General features: G+C 42.4%; 1 protein-coding gene across 14 annotated transcripts in view; it reads left to right on the top strand.

Moving 5' to 3' along the window:
- mycbp2 (MYC binding protein 2) overlaps positions 1-18,785 on the top strand; it is a 65,310-nt gene that overhangs the window by 1,807 nt on the left and 44,718 nt on the right. For all 14 annotated transcript variants that reach the window (XM_079169661.1, XM_079169670.1, XM_079169674.1 and 11 more), the window contains exons 2-11: positions 1,190-1,265; positions 7,599-7,814; positions 11,444-11,597; positions 11,817-12,013; positions 13,826-14,068; positions 14,655-14,726; positions 15,036-15,132; positions 15,249-15,322; positions 18,017-18,155; positions 18,362-18,438. In XM_079169661.1, coding sequence (XP_079025787.1) covers positions 1,190-1,265; positions 7,599-7,814; positions 11,444-11,597; positions 11,817-12,013; positions 13,826-14,068; positions 14,655-14,726; positions 15,036-15,132; positions 15,249-15,322; positions 18,017-18,155; positions 18,362-18,438 — 1,345 coding nt within the window. The remainder of the gene's footprint in view (positions 1-1,189; positions 1,266-7,598; positions 7,815-11,443; positions 11,598-11,816; positions 12,014-13,825; positions 14,069-14,654; positions 14,727-15,035; positions 15,133-15,248; positions 15,323-18,016; positions 18,156-18,361; positions 18,439-18,785) is intronic.

The raw sequence follows: 18,785 nt of genomic DNA on the forward strand, positions 1-18,785 counted from the left end.
AAGTGAGCAAAAAACAAATAATAATCAGGGGTTCAAGCTATTTCTGATGTTATTTTGAACAACCCTCTTATATGTCACAAGTCTTTCTTCATTTATCTGATAGTGAAAGATGTTCCGTACATAAGGTGCAGATTGCACTTGGAGATATATATATATATATGCAAGCTTTAGGGAACTGCTTTGGAATCCTTCTGAAAGCAAGGGCCAGATAGTCGCTTCTCTCTTATGGATTTGTTGATATTTAGCTACTATTGTAAACATCAGATGGACTTTTTTGTCAGCTGTCTTTGGTATAGGGTTTGTTTGGTATTTTCAATGAGTAATAGTAACCCAGGCTGTCACTGTATGCTCAAATGGCTGAATGATCTGAAGCTACCTTGATAAGCTATTAGAAATCAATATTCAGTTTCGCTCTTGAGTAATTGAATTAAGCTATACATTAGTTTTTTTAAACTCCAGCCCTGACAGTAGACCTACAGTACCGTTACAGATCAATAGTGCAACAAAAAACCATTGAATCTTGTTAAGTGAGAAGTGCACAGAGTGACTATATCAATACTTAAAGAAAAGCCTTTTTAAGATGAATTGCTTTTCTCTATTTAGTAGAGTGTAGTAACAATGATTACTAATTCATGCTCTGCCTTTCCTTTTTCAGTAGTCTTTCTATTTTCGGTCCCTAGCACTTGTCATTGTCAGCCTGATTTGTAAGTGAAATGAATCATAAGAAGCCAATGTAAAACACAGATGTTCGAGAGAGTTTGAAAACAACAAAAATGTAGTTTCTTCAGAAGCAAACGTCTGCTTGCTTCGGGTGTTTTTCAAGAGAAGTAACACTGAATCTAATGACACCTGCTACACAGTCTGATGGTGTGACGGGGGGGATACTGCACTTCGAATGGCACAAACTTTGCCAGCTGCATAAGATGTAGGCTGAAAGTGAAAGTGAGATTATCAGTAAAGACACAGATTTTACCAGCTATTCCAAACAAGTGAAAGTAATGACTTTTTTTTCTGGCTTAAAGAATGTGTTAACAACAAGTAGCTTTACCTCCCGCTCTCCTCACATCATCATATATGCATTAAAGCTTGTGATAAGATCTAAAAAAACGCTATGCTATGTGTTTGAGTGTCGCCATTGCCTAGGCACACAGGATATTTTGCAATACTGAGGATCGCTTTATACTTTCAGGGGAAAGAAGGCGTTGAGTAAGAAGAAACTGAAAAGGCGACAGAAGGTCAAGTCAAAAGTCAAATCAAGAACAAAGGTAAGATATGCACGATTGTCTAACTAATTGTTACACAATATTACACTTGTTCTTCTGTGTAATGTGACTCGCTGTATTTTTATTTGTGTATTAATAATGCATACGTATGTTCAGAATGGCTTTTTTTTTTAAACCATTACAAAATAACCCAAATGATGTACACCCCTCGAAGAAAACACAATTCCATCGCTGCAGTGTTAAATCACAAAGCGGTGCAATATTTATTACTGGGCCATAGTCATGCCTAACATTCTCAGGACTACTTGCATTTTAATTAAATATCTACATGTAGTATTTAGCATTTTCTCTTTATATTAATAAAAATAACATGACTGACAGTTTTACTTTGCAACTGTCGCAGCCTCGGGTATGCACCGATACCTGCTCACAGCTGGTTTGACTCTGTACTGAATCAAATGAACAGGTTGAGGATGAAGATAAAGATTCGGTTAGAAGGTGTTCGGTTAGAAGGCAGAAACATTGGTGTCATCGGCGGCTGGTCAGGTGCCAGGAAGCCCATCCACACACGGAGCCGGAGAGGTGGATAGGCAGAGTGAGACACATGGGAGCGGCCCCGGCCTGTGCATGATGGCCTGTTGCCGAGCGACCTAATGTGTTTCCCATCTCCACGGCAACTGTTGCTTGCCTCCATCTCCTTCGTCCAAAGAGGAAACCTAGTCTGTATCAGCACCACATAAAAGCACAAATAAAGATCCTAAAAACAGACTTAAAACAAACGGCAAATTGCATCAAATTACCAGTGGATCATCACATTTCATGAATATATCTGAATTTTTTTATTATTATATTGACTCATTTCCTTGCTATTCTTCTCTGAGAAAGAAAGAGAAGCCTGCTCTGTGGCTGGGCTGTAATATTGTTAGCCAGTGTTTGGATTTAATTTCATTACAGACACTTGGCAGGCAAAGGCAACAGAGACTAATGTGATCGTAGCAGAGATGGACTGAGGCTCAAGCGCTGTGTCATCGTTCACCGCAAAACTATTCCAGGCAGCAAATTCAACGTGGAGTGGGCTAGTTCTCTTCAGGTCGACTTGTTCAGTGAGTGGATGTCCTGGAGGATCTTCTATGGAGACAGAGAACGGACAACACTGGCAGGCAGGCAGGCAGGCAGGCATAAAGACGTGGGCAGTTCCACAGGCAGTCATACTGTGTTTGTATGTGGTGTTGTGCTTACTCTCTCTCTCTGTCGCTCCTCTCACACCGGCATCGTCAGACAAGAGTGTGGTTTGAAAGAGCCTCTTCTTTCCCCCTCTGTCTGCTTCTGTGCTCATAAACATGGGGAAGTGGAATCTGAACAAAACGCGGAGCGTAAACACTCATCATCCTAATGAAGAGGCTGATGTAACGTCTTGTGTACGAGCAGATGTGTGATGTGATCTTTCAAAAACTGCAATTATGGTAACTACTTAATGGTGCACAATTATATATGCAATAGGACAGCGTCAGAAAACGATGTAATATATATGTAATCAAAATAGCATAATCTATCAAATCTACCTGGCAGCAGTGGTGCACTTCTGCCATTCTATTTTTTATTTTTATTTTTCAAAATCTGAGCTGTTAGTGTGGCCAAGTTTGCGACTTTCCTGCTAGATTTAGCTACTTTTGAGCTAGTGTTGCCGGCTGCTTTCATTGGGCTACCTTTTACTGTTGGATCATTTTGAACATCCACGAGTACCTCGCTGGTTTCTCAAGATTACCAACCCTAGCTTTAATATACGAGTCGTTCATCCCAGCACGAAGCCCCCCGAAGCTCTGGAGTTCTTAATTACATGAGAAAAATACTTTTCATTTGTCAAGTATTTCATTCCCACAGCAGTATACACAATCATGTGGGTATTTCATATGGACTATTCATTTACTGAATGACCAGAAAACATGCTGAATCGGGATCATTTAATTGACTCGCATAAAAAAAATACCTAAGTAATTGAATTGAACGAAAACAGCATCCCCTACAAATGACATGCATATGCAACTGCTAAAGCCTGCGAATGCAGAATAGCTGCATATGAACACAATGTGTTTCAGAGGCTGAATTGAATATGATGTAGTAGTAGTAAGAGCCATATATGGTGTTGGAAATACCCAGAAATACAAATGTTATTCTCTGTGTATGCATTGGGTGGCGCTGTATTAATATCTTGGCTGCAGGTATATAGCTACTGAAATCACTGCCGTTGTCAGGTGTTCTACCCCGGAAGGGCAAAAGGTTTTGACCGCTTTTGCGGTAACCGTTTTGTTGTCTTTTTGCAAATGGAGCGTTTGATTGTCGGTGGAAACAAATGAACTGGTTTTATCAGCAAATAATCTGACTCTCATCCTATAAAACTGGTCTGTGGATGTTAACGCAGCGCACCTCAATGGTAACGGAAGGTACCTCATGCTTCCAACCAGCGTCAACACGGTCACTCCAAACGCCTCAGTAGCTTACAGGACTAGACTGGGCTCCTTTAACAGTACTCATAACCCATGGTGCAAGTATACATGGGTACAATGAGAGGGATGGTTCAGAGAACAGTGGTGTAGGGCAAAATAAATGGGCCATTCAGAATTGATCAAAAAAAGATGGCATAACAACAAAAATAATGATTGATTATTGATTTATTTTATGATTTAATGATTCTCCTGTTGATAAATGCATATTTCCCATCTGATATGGTGGTGCAAAGTAACAATAGTGAGCTTGAGCCACTGCTTTGGAAGACACCACTTTTCTTCATCTTTTTCCGTATAGGCAGCAGTGTGGAGTGTGTGTCTGTCTTAAGTGCAGCCGGGGACTCTATACCAGCCTTCTCCAAAGCTTTTAGATGGCCATTAAATCATCAGCACAGACAGAAACACAAAAGAATCCATCAGATGACCGGCGTGTTTGGGTTTATGGGTTGGTGCTGTCACAAAGTGAGAACAAACCACAAAACATCAGCAGGTCGTCGGGCTTTGTATCGCTGCGTAGGTCTTTGCCGGTGTGCATCATGACATCACTTAAAGGAGCCTCTTTCAGTGAAACGTTTCTGACGGTTTGTTCCGTTTTCTAGTGTAAACCTGTCAAACAACACTTGGCAGCTTCATGCTCTGTTTGCATGAAGATGTGACCTATCAGATGTAGTGGAACATATCTGAAATAGCTCACTCTAATCATAAACATCAATCGCAAACTAACTGGAGGCCTACAGCCGAACATAAGTGGGTGTATAGCAGACATGGAGGGTCTATTGAGTGATGCTGTCAAGTTGCATTGTGGGAATAGTTTACTGATGATACAGGTCCTTGAGAATCTATACATTTTACTGGACTGAACAGACCAGAATCTGATAATTAAGATTCACTTCTGTGTATTTTTGTGGGTCAGCGAAATGCATTGATTGTTTTACAGCCGCTCCTTTTGTAATGACTGTGTATGGGACTGTGTGTGTGTATGTGTGTGTGTGTCTGTCTGTGTCAGCGTCACAGGATCCTGCAATACAGATGGTGACCATGACGTCAAATTTAGCTCACAGCCCAGACAGTGCTGTTCCTGGAGGATTGATCTATACTGTACACACGCATACAGATGTGCACTATTTACGAGCATTTCCCACAGGTCATCCGCACAATTATTAAAATGAAAGCAGCTATAACTTTAATCCGACCGTATCATTTTAGGTATATTCACATAATTTATTGCATTATTACAAATATAATCTAAATGAATTAAACATATCATGGCACCAGGAGACAACAGTTAGATTTCCTTGTGTTTAACGTTTTATTTGTGGCCATAGTGGGTTCCAACTCTGTGTTTCAGATTAGTGTTTGGTTTATTGCAGATGCTGCCTTTACCTTTTTAAGATTTCACCACTTTAGCAATTCTGCTTCCTTTTAATACATAACAAAGACTCTTACATAAATGTATATTAAAATACAATAGTATCATATTTGATCTCATGAATATCAGGTTAAATAAAAAGGAACCATCAACTGTTTTAACTGCTTTCAAGCAATGGAGGCAACCAAAATATTGCATTCATAAAGCTGTTAGACTTAGTGGGGTGCCTCTTTGTTCTTATGGGCCCAAAACGCTACGCTTCCTATATCAAACGCCCAGCTATATCATGCTGTACTTTGGTCTCTACTCCACCCTTTTGTTTTGCCAACATGTCCTAAGAAACCCTTCTTCTCTTTCTTGCTTCATGGGTTTGGGTTTTATGGGTTTTTGGCATCTTTAGGTTTTAAATCGTCTGAAGTTCTCTCTCAAGGCAAAGTGAATGCTGGCCGGTCACGAATGCTTCTCTAGCAGCAAGACAGGAGAGCAGTGGACAGTACCGTCCTCCCCGCCAGTCTGAGCCGAGAATGAATGACCTTTCTCCCCAAATAGATGACATCACCCTCTGTGATTGGGATGCCAGAAGCGCAACACTGCAAGAGAGGCCCGATCGATCAATAGGATTCTCTAGAGGTTGCCTCAGGACAGTAGTTAACGGTGCTTTGGTGGGATAGAGAAAGCTCATCGATGGGTTCCTTTATCAGCACTGTGGAGGGTAGCGCCTCTGATCACGGCTGTTTGGATGTAAGGGATTAAGCTTTGTTGTGATGATTTTAATGTGAATCTTGCCTTTTGGCTTATATCAAGGAATACAAATACAACAACACCACTAACTAAACCTGCCAAAATGAGCATTGAACTGGCTTGAACAGATTTTCCCTCGACAACAATGTATCACATGACAAAGTGTGAAAGCAATGTGCAAAGGGAGCGCTTGTAGAGATGGACCTAATTTGAATTTGCCCAGAATCCTGTATTTGTCTCATTTGTTCACAGTCTGAGCAAAATGATTTACCTTCTTTTTTTTAGAGCCTCGATTAGGACGAGGAGCCACCCCAAACAAAACCCTTTTAATGAAGGGAGGATCTCCTAAATATAGCTACAGATTAGCTAATATTTCCCATTATGATTCATCGGTTGTCATTCCACCCTTGTCTTTTCAGCTGTTTCATTTTCATTCTATTGCCTTTTTTAAATAATAAATATCTTTTTAAAGCTTTGGTAATCTTTTTTTTTTTGCCCTGCACTGGTTATGTAAAATGTTGGGTAAGCCATTTTGTAACAGGGAAGGCTGTGTTGAGCTGATCTTGAAATGGGTAAACACTCGCCCAGCCCACTGTGTACAAAAGGGAGCTTCCCGAGGAGTCGAAGCAAAAGCGAGGATTCATTTCATACCACAAAGGTGTCACTGACTAGACGTGGAGACACAACTGACGGTGTAAAGACCGACACTCCCAAAATATTGGTGTTATATAACTTTGTTCAGTCAAACGTAACAGCTAACATCTGCCTGGAGTCCCGTAGGTTTAGGAACCTCAGAGGACTTTTCATGTAGAGCCAGATGAGAAATCACCCCACTTATCGTGGTCAGTGGGCACTACTGGCTTTGGTTAGGCGCGTCTTTAGTGGACGAGCACTGAAATTGCCTCTTAAGCAACTGCATGAGTCACGAGCAGTCGAGAGACACAACCCAAAACGAACGATTTCAAGCTGCCTGTCCACGTTAAACAATGTCAACCGCCTATGTTTATACATGCTAAAGCCCATGCTTCGTACAACATCATGATCAGCTCCATGGAGATCTGATTAAAACATGCTTACTGCTCTGTCAATATCCAGTCACTGCTTTTGCCTCACTTTGTTTCATATCGTTTTAAATTGTGTCTTAAAGGTGATTTAAAAAAAGTCAAATTTCAATATGATGATTTTAAAGCTACTGTGAGGAAATTTTAACTGGTTATGAAATGGTGTCAATTTAATACCGATGCCTCCATATGACCTCCATATATGAACGAGACCATCAGACAGAAGACTGTCCATTCATTGGTGCCACCAGTTCGGATTCAGTGCGAAATCATGCAGGTTCACTGGCTCTGGCAGAGACCCGCGGACCGAGAGCCCATAGCCCGGCAGTACTGCTGGACCCGCTGGAGGGCAGGGAGGCACGGGAGAACCTGGCCTGAGCGTAGCGGACTGTCAGACGCCTCCTGCAGTAAAATTAGATGTTTTCTAAAGGGGCTCTGGTGCTCGGAAACACTTTAGTCCACAGGGACCGCCAAATTCATCACAAAATGAAAGTAACTTGAAGGACATTTTTAGTGGCCCGAGGGAACCAAACATCAGGTTTAAACACAACAGGCTGACTCTTTACAATTATACATACTCCTAATCAATAAACATTTCTGTTTATAAATGATTATTTTGTGTGCTTAAATAGCTTATCGTCACACCAAAGTGGATCAAATCTGCTGATCATCCTCACTCTTTCCTTTTTTTCCTCCACAGGCCGAGAGTCTAGATGGAGCCCTCTGCGTGCCGGACATCAAGCTGCACAGCAACCCATCTGCTTTCAATGTCTACTGCAACGTGCGGCACTGTGTGCTGGACTGGCAGCAGAGAGAGGCCTCCCTAGTGCTGGCCTCCAGGAGCTCGGTGCAGAGCGGCGACTCCGACAGCGAGGAGGAGGAAGAGTACCGCGAGCCGGCCGTGAAGCTGCCAAAGGTATGAGCAGCGGGGCAGTGTTGGCGACTGATGTGTTGGTGGCGGCGCTCGGTGTCAAGGCGAGAGCCAGGATGTGCCCTTTTATCTTAGGGGTACAACAGTCCTTAATCTCCCGGGGCTGGTATGTAGGACTCATTATTAGTCACTTTACAAGAGGTCTGACACCCTGTTTCTGTGAGGATTACAGCCTCTGCTCTGATTCCCCCAGCTCCCTCTTCTACTGTGAGCCTGCCGGTTTATCTGTCTCACTCATCATCAGAGCTGTCAGCTTCCTACTAAAAGTTGTTGGAGCACCAATTAATGGACATGCAAGGCGACACATTTATATTTTTTATAGTTTAGCTGTATTATTGATGCTTTGATGATAAATAGTCTATCTACAGAAATAACAATGTGCTGGGTATTTTTTTCCAAAGGAAAAGTCGTGAAGTAAATTAGTGCTTCAAGGGAAAAAATCCTTAGGCTTAGTGAAATAGCGCTTTAAAAAAAAAATGTAGACACCAAATAATAAATTGTGCGGTTGAGTCTTATGGGCTACCACGATAAAGGTAATATATTTTTTTAACTAATCGAACTGTAATGATGAATTGCTCGCTGCAAACTGGGGCTGCTTTCTCTTTCTTTCTTTCCTTCTTTCTTTCTTTCTTTCTTTCCTTCCTTCCTCCCACCCTCCCTCCCTCCCTCCCTCCCTCGTGTGTGTGCTGGCCAGAGGTAATACGCAATTACAGCTTTCCAATTCGATGACGTTAATTGTTTTAGGATTGCTTGTGTAGTGTCCACCTTCAGTTGCACTTGCAAAATCAATATTAGGATTGTGTTATAAATCAGAATTGTCACTTTTTAAGCACACAATGAATACCATTGATGCCAGCGCTAAAACCGCGTGTTGGTGCGGGCGGGACCAATTCATCAGTTTCACATCATGATAATTTGCAAAACAAAACTGGGGCACATTTGCAAGTCCCCACTGTTGTCTCCAACAGTGGGGATGTCGAGCTGCTCTACTGAAACCAGCGCTAAGCCTAAAGGCAGATGTCCGGTTGCATATCGGATTTAAAGACAGAGGAGAGCTGGAAATAAGCAAAGTTATTTTTAAGATGTGCTAAATTGATATTGTGGAAATACCACAAGAGACTGTTGAGTTGCATTTAATTGGTTGACTGCTGGAGTGTGTTCATGTTAAATAAGAAGTACATAAATGGAACTGCTTTGGGATTAATTCTTAAGCATTCATATTTTTAATAATGCATCAGGTTGGAGGGTTCCTCGTAGAATTCACAGCCTTAATTCTCTGAGAATCTCTTTGATATCCAAGCTAAACTGTTACTGAAATAAAGTGGCGGGCCGTGCATTTTATACCTGGGCCTTCTGTGCTGTTCTACTACACTTAAGCCATCTCCTAATAACCTCATTATGACACCACAGCTTCTAGGGGTGTAACAAGTGTTCCTATTAAACTGTTCGGTACGAGGCTTACGAACCAAACAATATGTTTGAATAATACTAGTGCATTTGGAAAATGCAGAAGCTTAAATTGTGGGAAATATGTTTTCGGTGGACTACGCTCACGTAGGAGACAACGGGCTGTGTGATCTTTTGAACCTGGAACAATAACCAAAAACAGCTGAGGCCCCGCACCGTGTGTTCAGGGAGGCTAAGCTAAACTAGCTTAGCGGGGAAACAACAGCCCGAACGGATTCAATTGTCCGGACAAAAACCCCGTGCGTGACGGGATGATTCGTAATTAACGGACAATGCAAATAGTCCAAATCAATGTAATTAACACAATGACAAGAACCACTCGCATATATTTATATGGCAACAAATCAACCCAGCAGTGCTAGAGCACGAGCCATTCAAATATTATTCATAAAAACGACACGATAGACACATGAACACAGTAGTAACGCTACTGCAGATGTAAAAAGACAAAAGCAGTTCACTTCCCAAAGCTGCCTTCACTTAAAGACAAAGTCCATCCTCCTTTCTTTGATAACAAAGTCAGTAACTCCCAAATCCTTTTTCCTCCTCCTTCAGCCATTGAGTGTTAAAAAAACAAAGCTAGGTAAAAAAAAAAAGAATCCACACCAAGCAAAACGCTAAAAATGTCATAACTTCTCTTACATATATTTCAACCTGAACTCTTACTAAACACTAAGATCTGCTAGCTAGCTTTCTGTTTGACAAAAGTCACGCTGGCCTGCTGACCAATCACGGCGCACGTTAATGCAGACGTACTTAGGAGGCTACCTCGGTGCCAGTGGCACGTCAAAGAATACGCCCAACATCTCAAACTAAAGATCTGATTGGTTGAAGACTATGACAATCAACAATATCGTCCCCATTCACTTTAATCTGCAAAGTCTACCTAGAGGACCTCGGGCCTCTCTCCTTACCTAGAGAAATAGGGGCTGAATCTGATTGGATATTAGCTCTCCTCAAAACAAGCTGTGCTGGAAGCAGAACAACGGAGGAAGACGAGAGCTGTGCAATGAGAAAATGAGCTAATGGGGAAAAAAATTATAATACATGTAGTGTATTTGTGAAAAATTATTAAATTATAAAATAGCTATAACTTTGTGATTCTGTTTAGGCCAGCAGAGAAGGCTTAGCTGGCCCTGACGGCCCACCGCTGCTGCAATATCCCTGTTTGAGATGAAATCAAATCAAATTGTGAAATCGACTCTAATTGGGAACTTGTGAATCACAATCGAACTGATTCAGGAAATCAGTCCTATTTAAAACCCGTTCCCTTTAAAAAGCTCACTCCAACAGGACTAACCGTCCTACAGTGCCACAGTATTTCAATAGTGATATAATAACTGTGTGTGTGCAATGTGTGTCAGAGAATTCTATATTGATTTTGTCTTGTGTTGTGTGCTCGCTGCACATACTGGACTGGTTTAACTTACAGTCGTCATTGTGTTAACTGGAAAGGCTGTTCCTATTTCATCCAGACAAATTTCAATGGCTACTGATGTATGTCAGGGTGATTTAATTTGACGGAGTGCCTGAAAGCCTTGAAAACGTATTTCACTTACATACATTTAACAAGCTTAAAGATCAGGAATATCTATCGCGTATGTGTTCATCGATATCTATTCAATTTTTGGCGTTTGGTATTGTTTTGTCATAACTTTTCCACTTGGCATTATCTTATTTATTGTTTCTGTTTTATTGCACTTTTGTTCCAAGTTCTTCAGTGAGATTGGAGGGAAACATTGGAGCATAGTTTGATTCACTAACGAGCCACACTGATCCTTTTCTAGGCCAAACTCCTTCTCCAGCCTGCCTTCTCCCGTGGGTCTGTTACACAAAATGTTAGTAGTGGATGTTGAAGCCAGCAGTAGTAACTGTACATACTTGGGACCCTAGCTTAATGTAGGTTGTTTTCCTGTAGGATGATGACATGTCATTAGAAGAAAACATCCACCTCAAGCCTCTTTCTTCATCAGTTCTGTTTTATTTAGCAGATCAAAAGATTGTTTTCTACATGTATGCAGAATGTCGGTGTGTTTCATCCTCATTTTGCTGTTTAAAGCCTGCTACTCTAGCAAGACTCAGGCTTTGGTTCGACATCGCGGTGTTCTTTAGCTCACAATGTGCTTCTTTCTGTGTGTGCGGTGCAGATCATTGGCATCGGGCTGTGTGGGGTGTTTGAGCTGATAAAAGAGACTCGGTTCTCTCACCCCTCGCTGTGCCTGCGGAGCCTGCAGGCCTTGTTGGACATGCTGCAGGGACAGCAGCCCGAGGGCTTTCAGACCGAGCCTCCTGATGTGCTGGGTAAGGCGGAGATTCAAATTTGTGACGCTTCAAATGTTTCGTTGACCCTGTCAAAGATATGTTGTTGCAACCTAAAGGTCATTTTGAGACTGTAGTTAGTTGTTGTTTTGCAATTTGTGTGTTTTAGCCTGATTTACACACAGCACTCTGATTTACACACAGTTTTTTTTCTCTTTTCACTGACGTCTAACCTGCCCTCCACCTGTGCGCCTCCCTCAGAGTCTCTTTTCCAGTTGTTGTTGGAGACCACGGTCCGGAGCACGGGGCCCAACGACCCGACGGGACAGGCCATCACCGCTCTGTCCTGCGCCTGCCTCTTCAGCCTGGTGGTGGCCTGGGGAGACACCGGCAAAATCCTGCAGGCCGTCTCTGCCATCCTCACCAACAACGGCAGCCAAGCCTGCCAGACGATACAGGTAATCAACCAATTTTGATTAATCAGACAAGAGTTTGTCAATAGGACTGTGTTCTCCCATCTTTATTTCTGCACCTCTGGCGTTCATATGAAAACCAACATGATGAAAGAAGATACCTGTGAGTCAGTCCAAACTGTGCTTGGCTTAGCATCTGTGTCAACATCTTACTTTTGTACTGATCACCTGTTCAGATCGCTATTTTGCGTTGAACAGATATTTTTACCTTGCAAGAAGAATTCCAGGTGTTCCTGATGCTTGTATTCGATGAACCACACAGCTGGAATGACAATGGACCTCATGCAAGAACCTTTTTGTGTTCTTATCTTAACTGTCTGTGCCATGTCAGATTTAACACTTCTAACTTTAGATAACTGTGTAAATGACCAACGTAAACGTGATGAACGCCACCTGTGCGTTCGTGAGAATTGTGAATTAGCATAATGAACGCCCCAATAATACCATATAAGGCTACGCATCCTGCAGCATATAACTTTTATTGAAGTCCTACTTTCAGAGATCCATAAAGGAAAGTCCATCATTTTACATAGCAGAATTAAAGGACCTTAATGGCGAGGAATGTGGCAAAATAACGAGTGCTGTTAATGCTGTGTGGTTCCGTAATGGTTCCATTTGAAAAAGGTGTCGCCACAGCAAGGTAATGATAACTGCAACAAGAGGATGTCAAATCATTTAGCATATTGATATAGTAGTGTTTTACTATAGCATGAATAGCCAATTTAAATGAACGGTGACACTGTTAGGCTATGTGAATACATATACAATTCAAACGGGATTATGTCAACATAATGATGTAATTTAAGTGTAATTTATAAGGTTTTCAAACTGAAAATGGCTTCAAAGTAATGAAATATACAATCCATTGGTAAAAACGTAAAGTTTGGATAACAGCAGACTAATGTCACATGACTTCTGTAACAGGTCTGGACGCCTCATACATTGTGTTTGTACCTGTTAGAAAATTCAAAATAGGAGAAAACCAGCGAACGAGGCTCCTTGCGCTTTTCTCACATCCCGGATTAAATTTAACTGAATTACCTTTTGTCATGTCTAAACCAGCTCCACTGGGAAATGTGCACATCTCTATTATCCATTCAAGTTCAGATCACCACAGTACACTGTAGAAGGCTGAAATAACCTCTGGCTCCGCCATGCACTTCCTCTGAGCAGAGAGACTCAGCGCAGTCTCTGGACGGCACAAATTGAGTTTTAGAAAATGTCAGGCCGCTCTGACTCTACCCTGCACAGCATTCTGACGCCAATTTAATCTCTAGCTTGTCCTCTTTGTTTCATACTCAGTTTATTTTGTTATATCAAAACCGCTTTTCTAAGATTTTAGGAGTACTTTATTTTTGTCGGAATGCTTTATGTCCATAAAAATGTTTCACCCTTTATCTGCATACTGATAAAATTACTACGCCTGACCGAGGCTGCAGAGAGCCTCACACATTTATCCCCCACAGACTGGACTGTGAATCATCACAATGGCAGGCGGGCAGGCGTGCGGGTGGGAAATGTGGGCTTATGTGCTGTACGTGTCGGTGTGTTCATGTTTGTTTGCACGTGTGTGAACTGTGAGACCAGCGGTGTGTGTTTTTTATAAAGGATGTGAGAAATGTGTTTATGTGAAAACGCAGAGCAAAGGGAGCAAATATGAATGGATTTGACTCAGTCGGCAGCAAAGCCGCCTGTTGTGTGGTCTGCCCCACAAAACACACCCCATGATGTCCCATTAGAGGTTGGCACTTCTGACTAATGTCCACCCCCTCTCCTTTATCTCTCCAATCTCACCAGGTGCCCACCATACTCAATGCCCTACAGAGGAGTGTACAGGCAGTCCTGGTGGGAAAGATCCAGATCCAGGACTGGTTCGGGAACGGCATCAAGCGAGCCGCCCTCATGAACAAGTGGACCCTGAAGGAGGTGGCCATCGACGAGGACGAGCGCTGCCTTCTGCAGACCGATGGCTCCTTCCTGTACTTGCTCTGCAAGGACGGACTCTACAAAGTGGGCTCTGGATACAGTGGCACCGTCAGGGTACGGGACACTCGAAGCTGCATGTCGCGAACTGTAATGTGACAACCACAGTGTCTCCTAAGTTTGAGAGAATTCTCTTTATTCTTAAAAGACATAAACTGTGGATTATAAACTGTGGATTATTTTGAGAAAAATGAATCCAATCATAAGGAGGACTGCTGTTCTTGGCTTGGGAAAAGATTTTAGAGATACATGGGTTAGCAACTATATACTCTGTCGCCAGTTTATTAGGTACACCAGGCTGAAACTAATGCACTCTATTCCAGCTGTAAATCCTAAATTCATGAAGGTTATAATCAGTTTTTTGCATGTGTTGATTTGACTTAATGGACGTTTTGGAGGATGTAGTTTGTGTTGCTGTTGAACTGTATTTATACTGACAGGTGTTTTTCCAACCTATTTATATAAATAAAGCTAAATAACACCGTTACTAGGCAGCCATAACTTTGCTTTGTAACACAATACTCTTACTTTAAAGAGGGCGATGACTTTAATTCGTGCTAAATAATTTATTTTTATTTTTAACATTAAAGGTATGTCAGTGTCTGTGGTCGTCTGCTCATGTGTTGTTATCGATGCCTCACAGGGCCACGTGTACAACTCCACGTCTCGTACCAGGAACCGGAAGGACAAGAGGTCATGGCTGGGCTTTGCTCAGGTTGGTAGTGGAGCTTTTATCGAGATGCTCCGCACATAAGTGGCTTTGAAAAAGGCAACAAGTTCTGATCAAATTTGACTTCACCTCCACGTGACTTAATTAATGTTGGTTATTTGTAGCCGGTGCTAAGTTTGGTGTTGGTCCCGTGAATCTTAAGAACTGTAAACTGTGTTTTTATGAATCCTGGTTTTGTTAAAGTACAGTATCATCTTCATCGTTATCAACAATATGTGTAAGCAAGCTGTAAGGCCTCAGTTAGAAATAGTCCTTACTGACGGTTGATCAGCAGTGTTTCTTTTGTGTCTTCAGGGGTACCTGTTGTATCGGGACACAAGTAACCACACGATGACGGCCATCAAGATCAACCCTGAGACTCTGGAGCATGAAGGGACTGTCACCATGCCAGGTTAGAAGAAAAACACTTTTTTTCGGCTTGTTTGCACTAAGAAAACACGCTTCATTGGACTTAAGTTATCTAAATTCCAACTAACAAGATACAATTGACTTTGCTTCTCTCTGCAGGTCAACATTCAGATGGACAGAACATCATCTTCACAGACGGAGAGTACATCAACCAGATAGCAGCCTGCAAAGACGTACGTCTAATGTTCCTGCTCTTCATCACCATGACAATAACATGCATCATCTTTCTGAGGCACTTTAAAAGAACAACGTTTTCAATGTGAAATTGAATCGGTATCAGTTGGGGGAAGTTTACATGTGTAATTGAACCCTGCACTGCCCATGTCCGCTGGTACCACGGTGGAAGGAGCTGACTTTATTATTCACTGTAGTATTGTTAGATTCCATGTCAGAGGTCCGGCCTGTGAGTCGCGTCTGGAAAAAGTCTTGAATAGTCATTGACTTGCCCCCCCGAGTCTAGACGGCAGGCGTCGGGTCACGTCACTGTCTGTAGTGGTTCCGTCAGCTTTCCTGAGTCCTTTCTATTAACACTGATGTGTAATATTCTTTCACGATTTTACACTACTTTCATGTTTTAACCTTCATCACATAGCCACAGGCTAACATTACCGTTTACAAAAGCAATTTGTTGGTCTGAAACTTTAAAGAGGACTTTTATTTGTGTCCCACTTTTCAAAACGCTTTACACATCAAACAATACAGAATCAATAAATCATAAAACTTTCCATCAGAAACAATACAATCAAAGAACAAGGTTGGATAATTATACAGAGAGATAATATGATACAAGTTTAGTAAATCAAATGATGAAATAATGATCCAATCATTAAATATGTAGTAGTTTTGTATCGATGTTTTAGTGGGAATGAACCTCGCGTATAACAACAAAATTTGCCGGAAAAATAGGCCTGAGGTTGCGGTTAGGTCCTTGAGGCTGAGATGCAAAGATTGACGCATAAGGTATCTGTTGCGTTAGACGTGCGGGTGACAAACAAATCTCGTCAGCAGTTGTCCGTACTAAACGAAATGCAGAGACCATATGTTTACGGTGCCATTCATCGATAACATACACATACACACGAGTGCTATCCAACCCTTTCCTGCTCTTCAATTGTCACCGTTTTCATCTTGTGCAACTCTGTGAGCTTTCATTCAATGCGCGTTCCCCTCATTGTTGGTCAAAATAAGGTAGCTGTTTCTCTCGCGCTGCCCCGTGAAGCATCTGTCACTTCCCCTGCCATAGAGGCCTCGGCCTCACTTGCTCTCAGCTGATCACCAGCTGTGCCACTGGGGGGGAGGGGGTGTAGCTGTGTCCGTGTGTGATGCCTATATGTGGGTGTGGCACCAGATGTGGGTATTCTCCAGAGAGCTTAATCTCTCGAGCAGTTATCTGCATAAGCACTATGTAATGTGAGTGGGGGAGGGGAAGATGTGGAATCCATATAGCTGCCGTCGCAGTTAGCCTGATAGTAGTCTCTAGGCTAATCAAAGGAATGGGGATATTGTATGCGGGGGGGAGGAGGAGGAGGAGGGGGGGGGGAGTTCTCAGAAGCTGCATGCATTTAAAAAAAATTCTGAGCAGCCAGCAAATGCAACCACAGTGGAGACCACTTAACGGTTGAGGAAAACCACATGATTCACACAACGAGGGGGTTTCAGATTGCTGGGAAGACGGAGGAAGAGGGTGATGTGGGTGAACTATTGGAGGTCAAGGAGATAGGAAGAAGGTAACATGTAGGGAGCGAGGAAAAGTCAATGGGTATACTGGCCAGAGGATAGAGGCGCTTTATTTAATGATGTGAGTGGCACATGTGCTCTGCTCGGCAGGAATCAAAGCATAATAGATGGGTGCGTCATCATTACCACACTGTGGAAACCACACCATTCCCACGCTACCCTTTTCTTACACCTCTGTTGCTCTCAATTATTTCCTTGTTGTGTTCCTCCCTTTACCCCCCCCCCCCCCCCCCCCCCCCCCCTCGTAAATTGCCCCCCTTCAGCCACGAACCCTACAGTCTGACTAGCCCACATCTCTGGCAGCTGCATCATCTGTTTGCCCTGCATTGAGTCCGAGGCTGCATCCACACTGCTACGTTTTTAAAACGCACAGCTTTTGCTACGCCAATTCCTCGCGTCCATCCTACCCCGGCGCTTCAGAAACCCTAAAAACAGAGACGTTTGAAAACACTGGCAAAGCCGTTTTAGTTTGAAAACTCCAGAGTTGCTTTTTTAAAAATCTGGACGTGCAGAAAAGAAGACCTCTGAAAACGATGACTAGGACACCCACGTTTGCCCCGACGCGTCCTTCCCTGACCTGTCACGTGATCCTTCTGTGGAAGAAAACAAATGACATCAGCCTCGCCCTAGCAGTGGTTCAGTTCAACATGGATAACGAATTACAAGTGTTGTGAGTTGTGGATCGATGGTGTTATTAGGATAAATGGAGCACAAGTTGACGGACTTATCCATGACTCCAGTAAGGAGTGTGCCTATCCAACGCATATGTAGTGAATGACCTCATTCCCCACTAAAGTCATGCAGTCAAGTGTTTCATGTCCTCAGGGTGTCCCCATCACACATTAGTGTGATTTAAAGAAATATGCTTATTTGCACTAAATATTCATATTTAGTGTACATTCATGTGAGTAACATACATGGCAAGAAAAGAAATGAGCAATTTATTTCTCAAAAGTTTGAAAGTTTTTAACCTTTAAGAGCTTGATTTGCTCAAATTCAGGGAGCTGAAGTGGGGATATGTTTTCATTAAGGGACTTCCTGTTTCCTAAAATTGTTAGCTGGACTCTTAAGTGCCACACTGTAGCAACATTGAGTCATGAAACTGAACCGTGTTTCATCAACTCCTGCAGGATGGTTTCGTGGTGCGGATCTATACCATGAGCTCAGACCCGGCCCTGCAGCAGGAACTGCAGCTGAAGCTGGCAAGGAAATGTCTGCACGCCTGCGGCATCTCTCTGTTCGACCTGGAGAAGGATCTGCACATCATCAGTGAGTGATGAAAATATACTTATATCTGTGTAAGGCTGTGGGTTTGGGATTTTTTTATATGCATACTTATACCTGCTAAAGACAAGGTTGCAAATGTGTCAGAAATAGTTCGAAACACATTGAATAAAAAAAAAGAAGAAGAAGAAAAAAACCCGATTCCTTCCAACCTTGTCTCATTGTGTATTTGTGTCTAAATGTTGTCCCAGGCACAGGCTTTGATGAAGAGGCAGCGTTGCTTGGAGCGGGCAGGGAGTTTGCTTTGATGAAAACCGCCTCAGGAAAGGTGAGTGTTAAAAATTCTATCTGCCTAAATAGTTAAACAAAGAAAACGACCGTTGGAACAGATTGAACCGTTGAGCTTAACAGCTCTCGTCTTGCTAATGACACTTTAGAGGGGGAACGTAGTGAAAAAGCTCTAAATGAATTGTGTTTCTGCATCCGTTCCCTTCCTTCTTTCGTCACACTGGCCACATGAAGCTCATCGTATAAAACGAACATTCCCTTTGGCTCATAACATCTGCATGCAGTTAGCTGCAGTCAGATTTTCCTAGGTCAGGCTGCACTAAACTAAAGCACAACAATAAGACATCTCTTCTTGTTTTGGATATATTTGGTGGCCCTTTTAAATAT

The sequence above is a fragment of the Pholis gunnellus genome (assembly GCF_910591455.1).
Source record: "Pholis gunnellus genome assembly, chromosome: 12".
Lineage (NCBI taxonomy): Eukaryota > Metazoa > Chordata > Actinopteri > Perciformes > Pholidae > Pholis > Pholis gunnellus.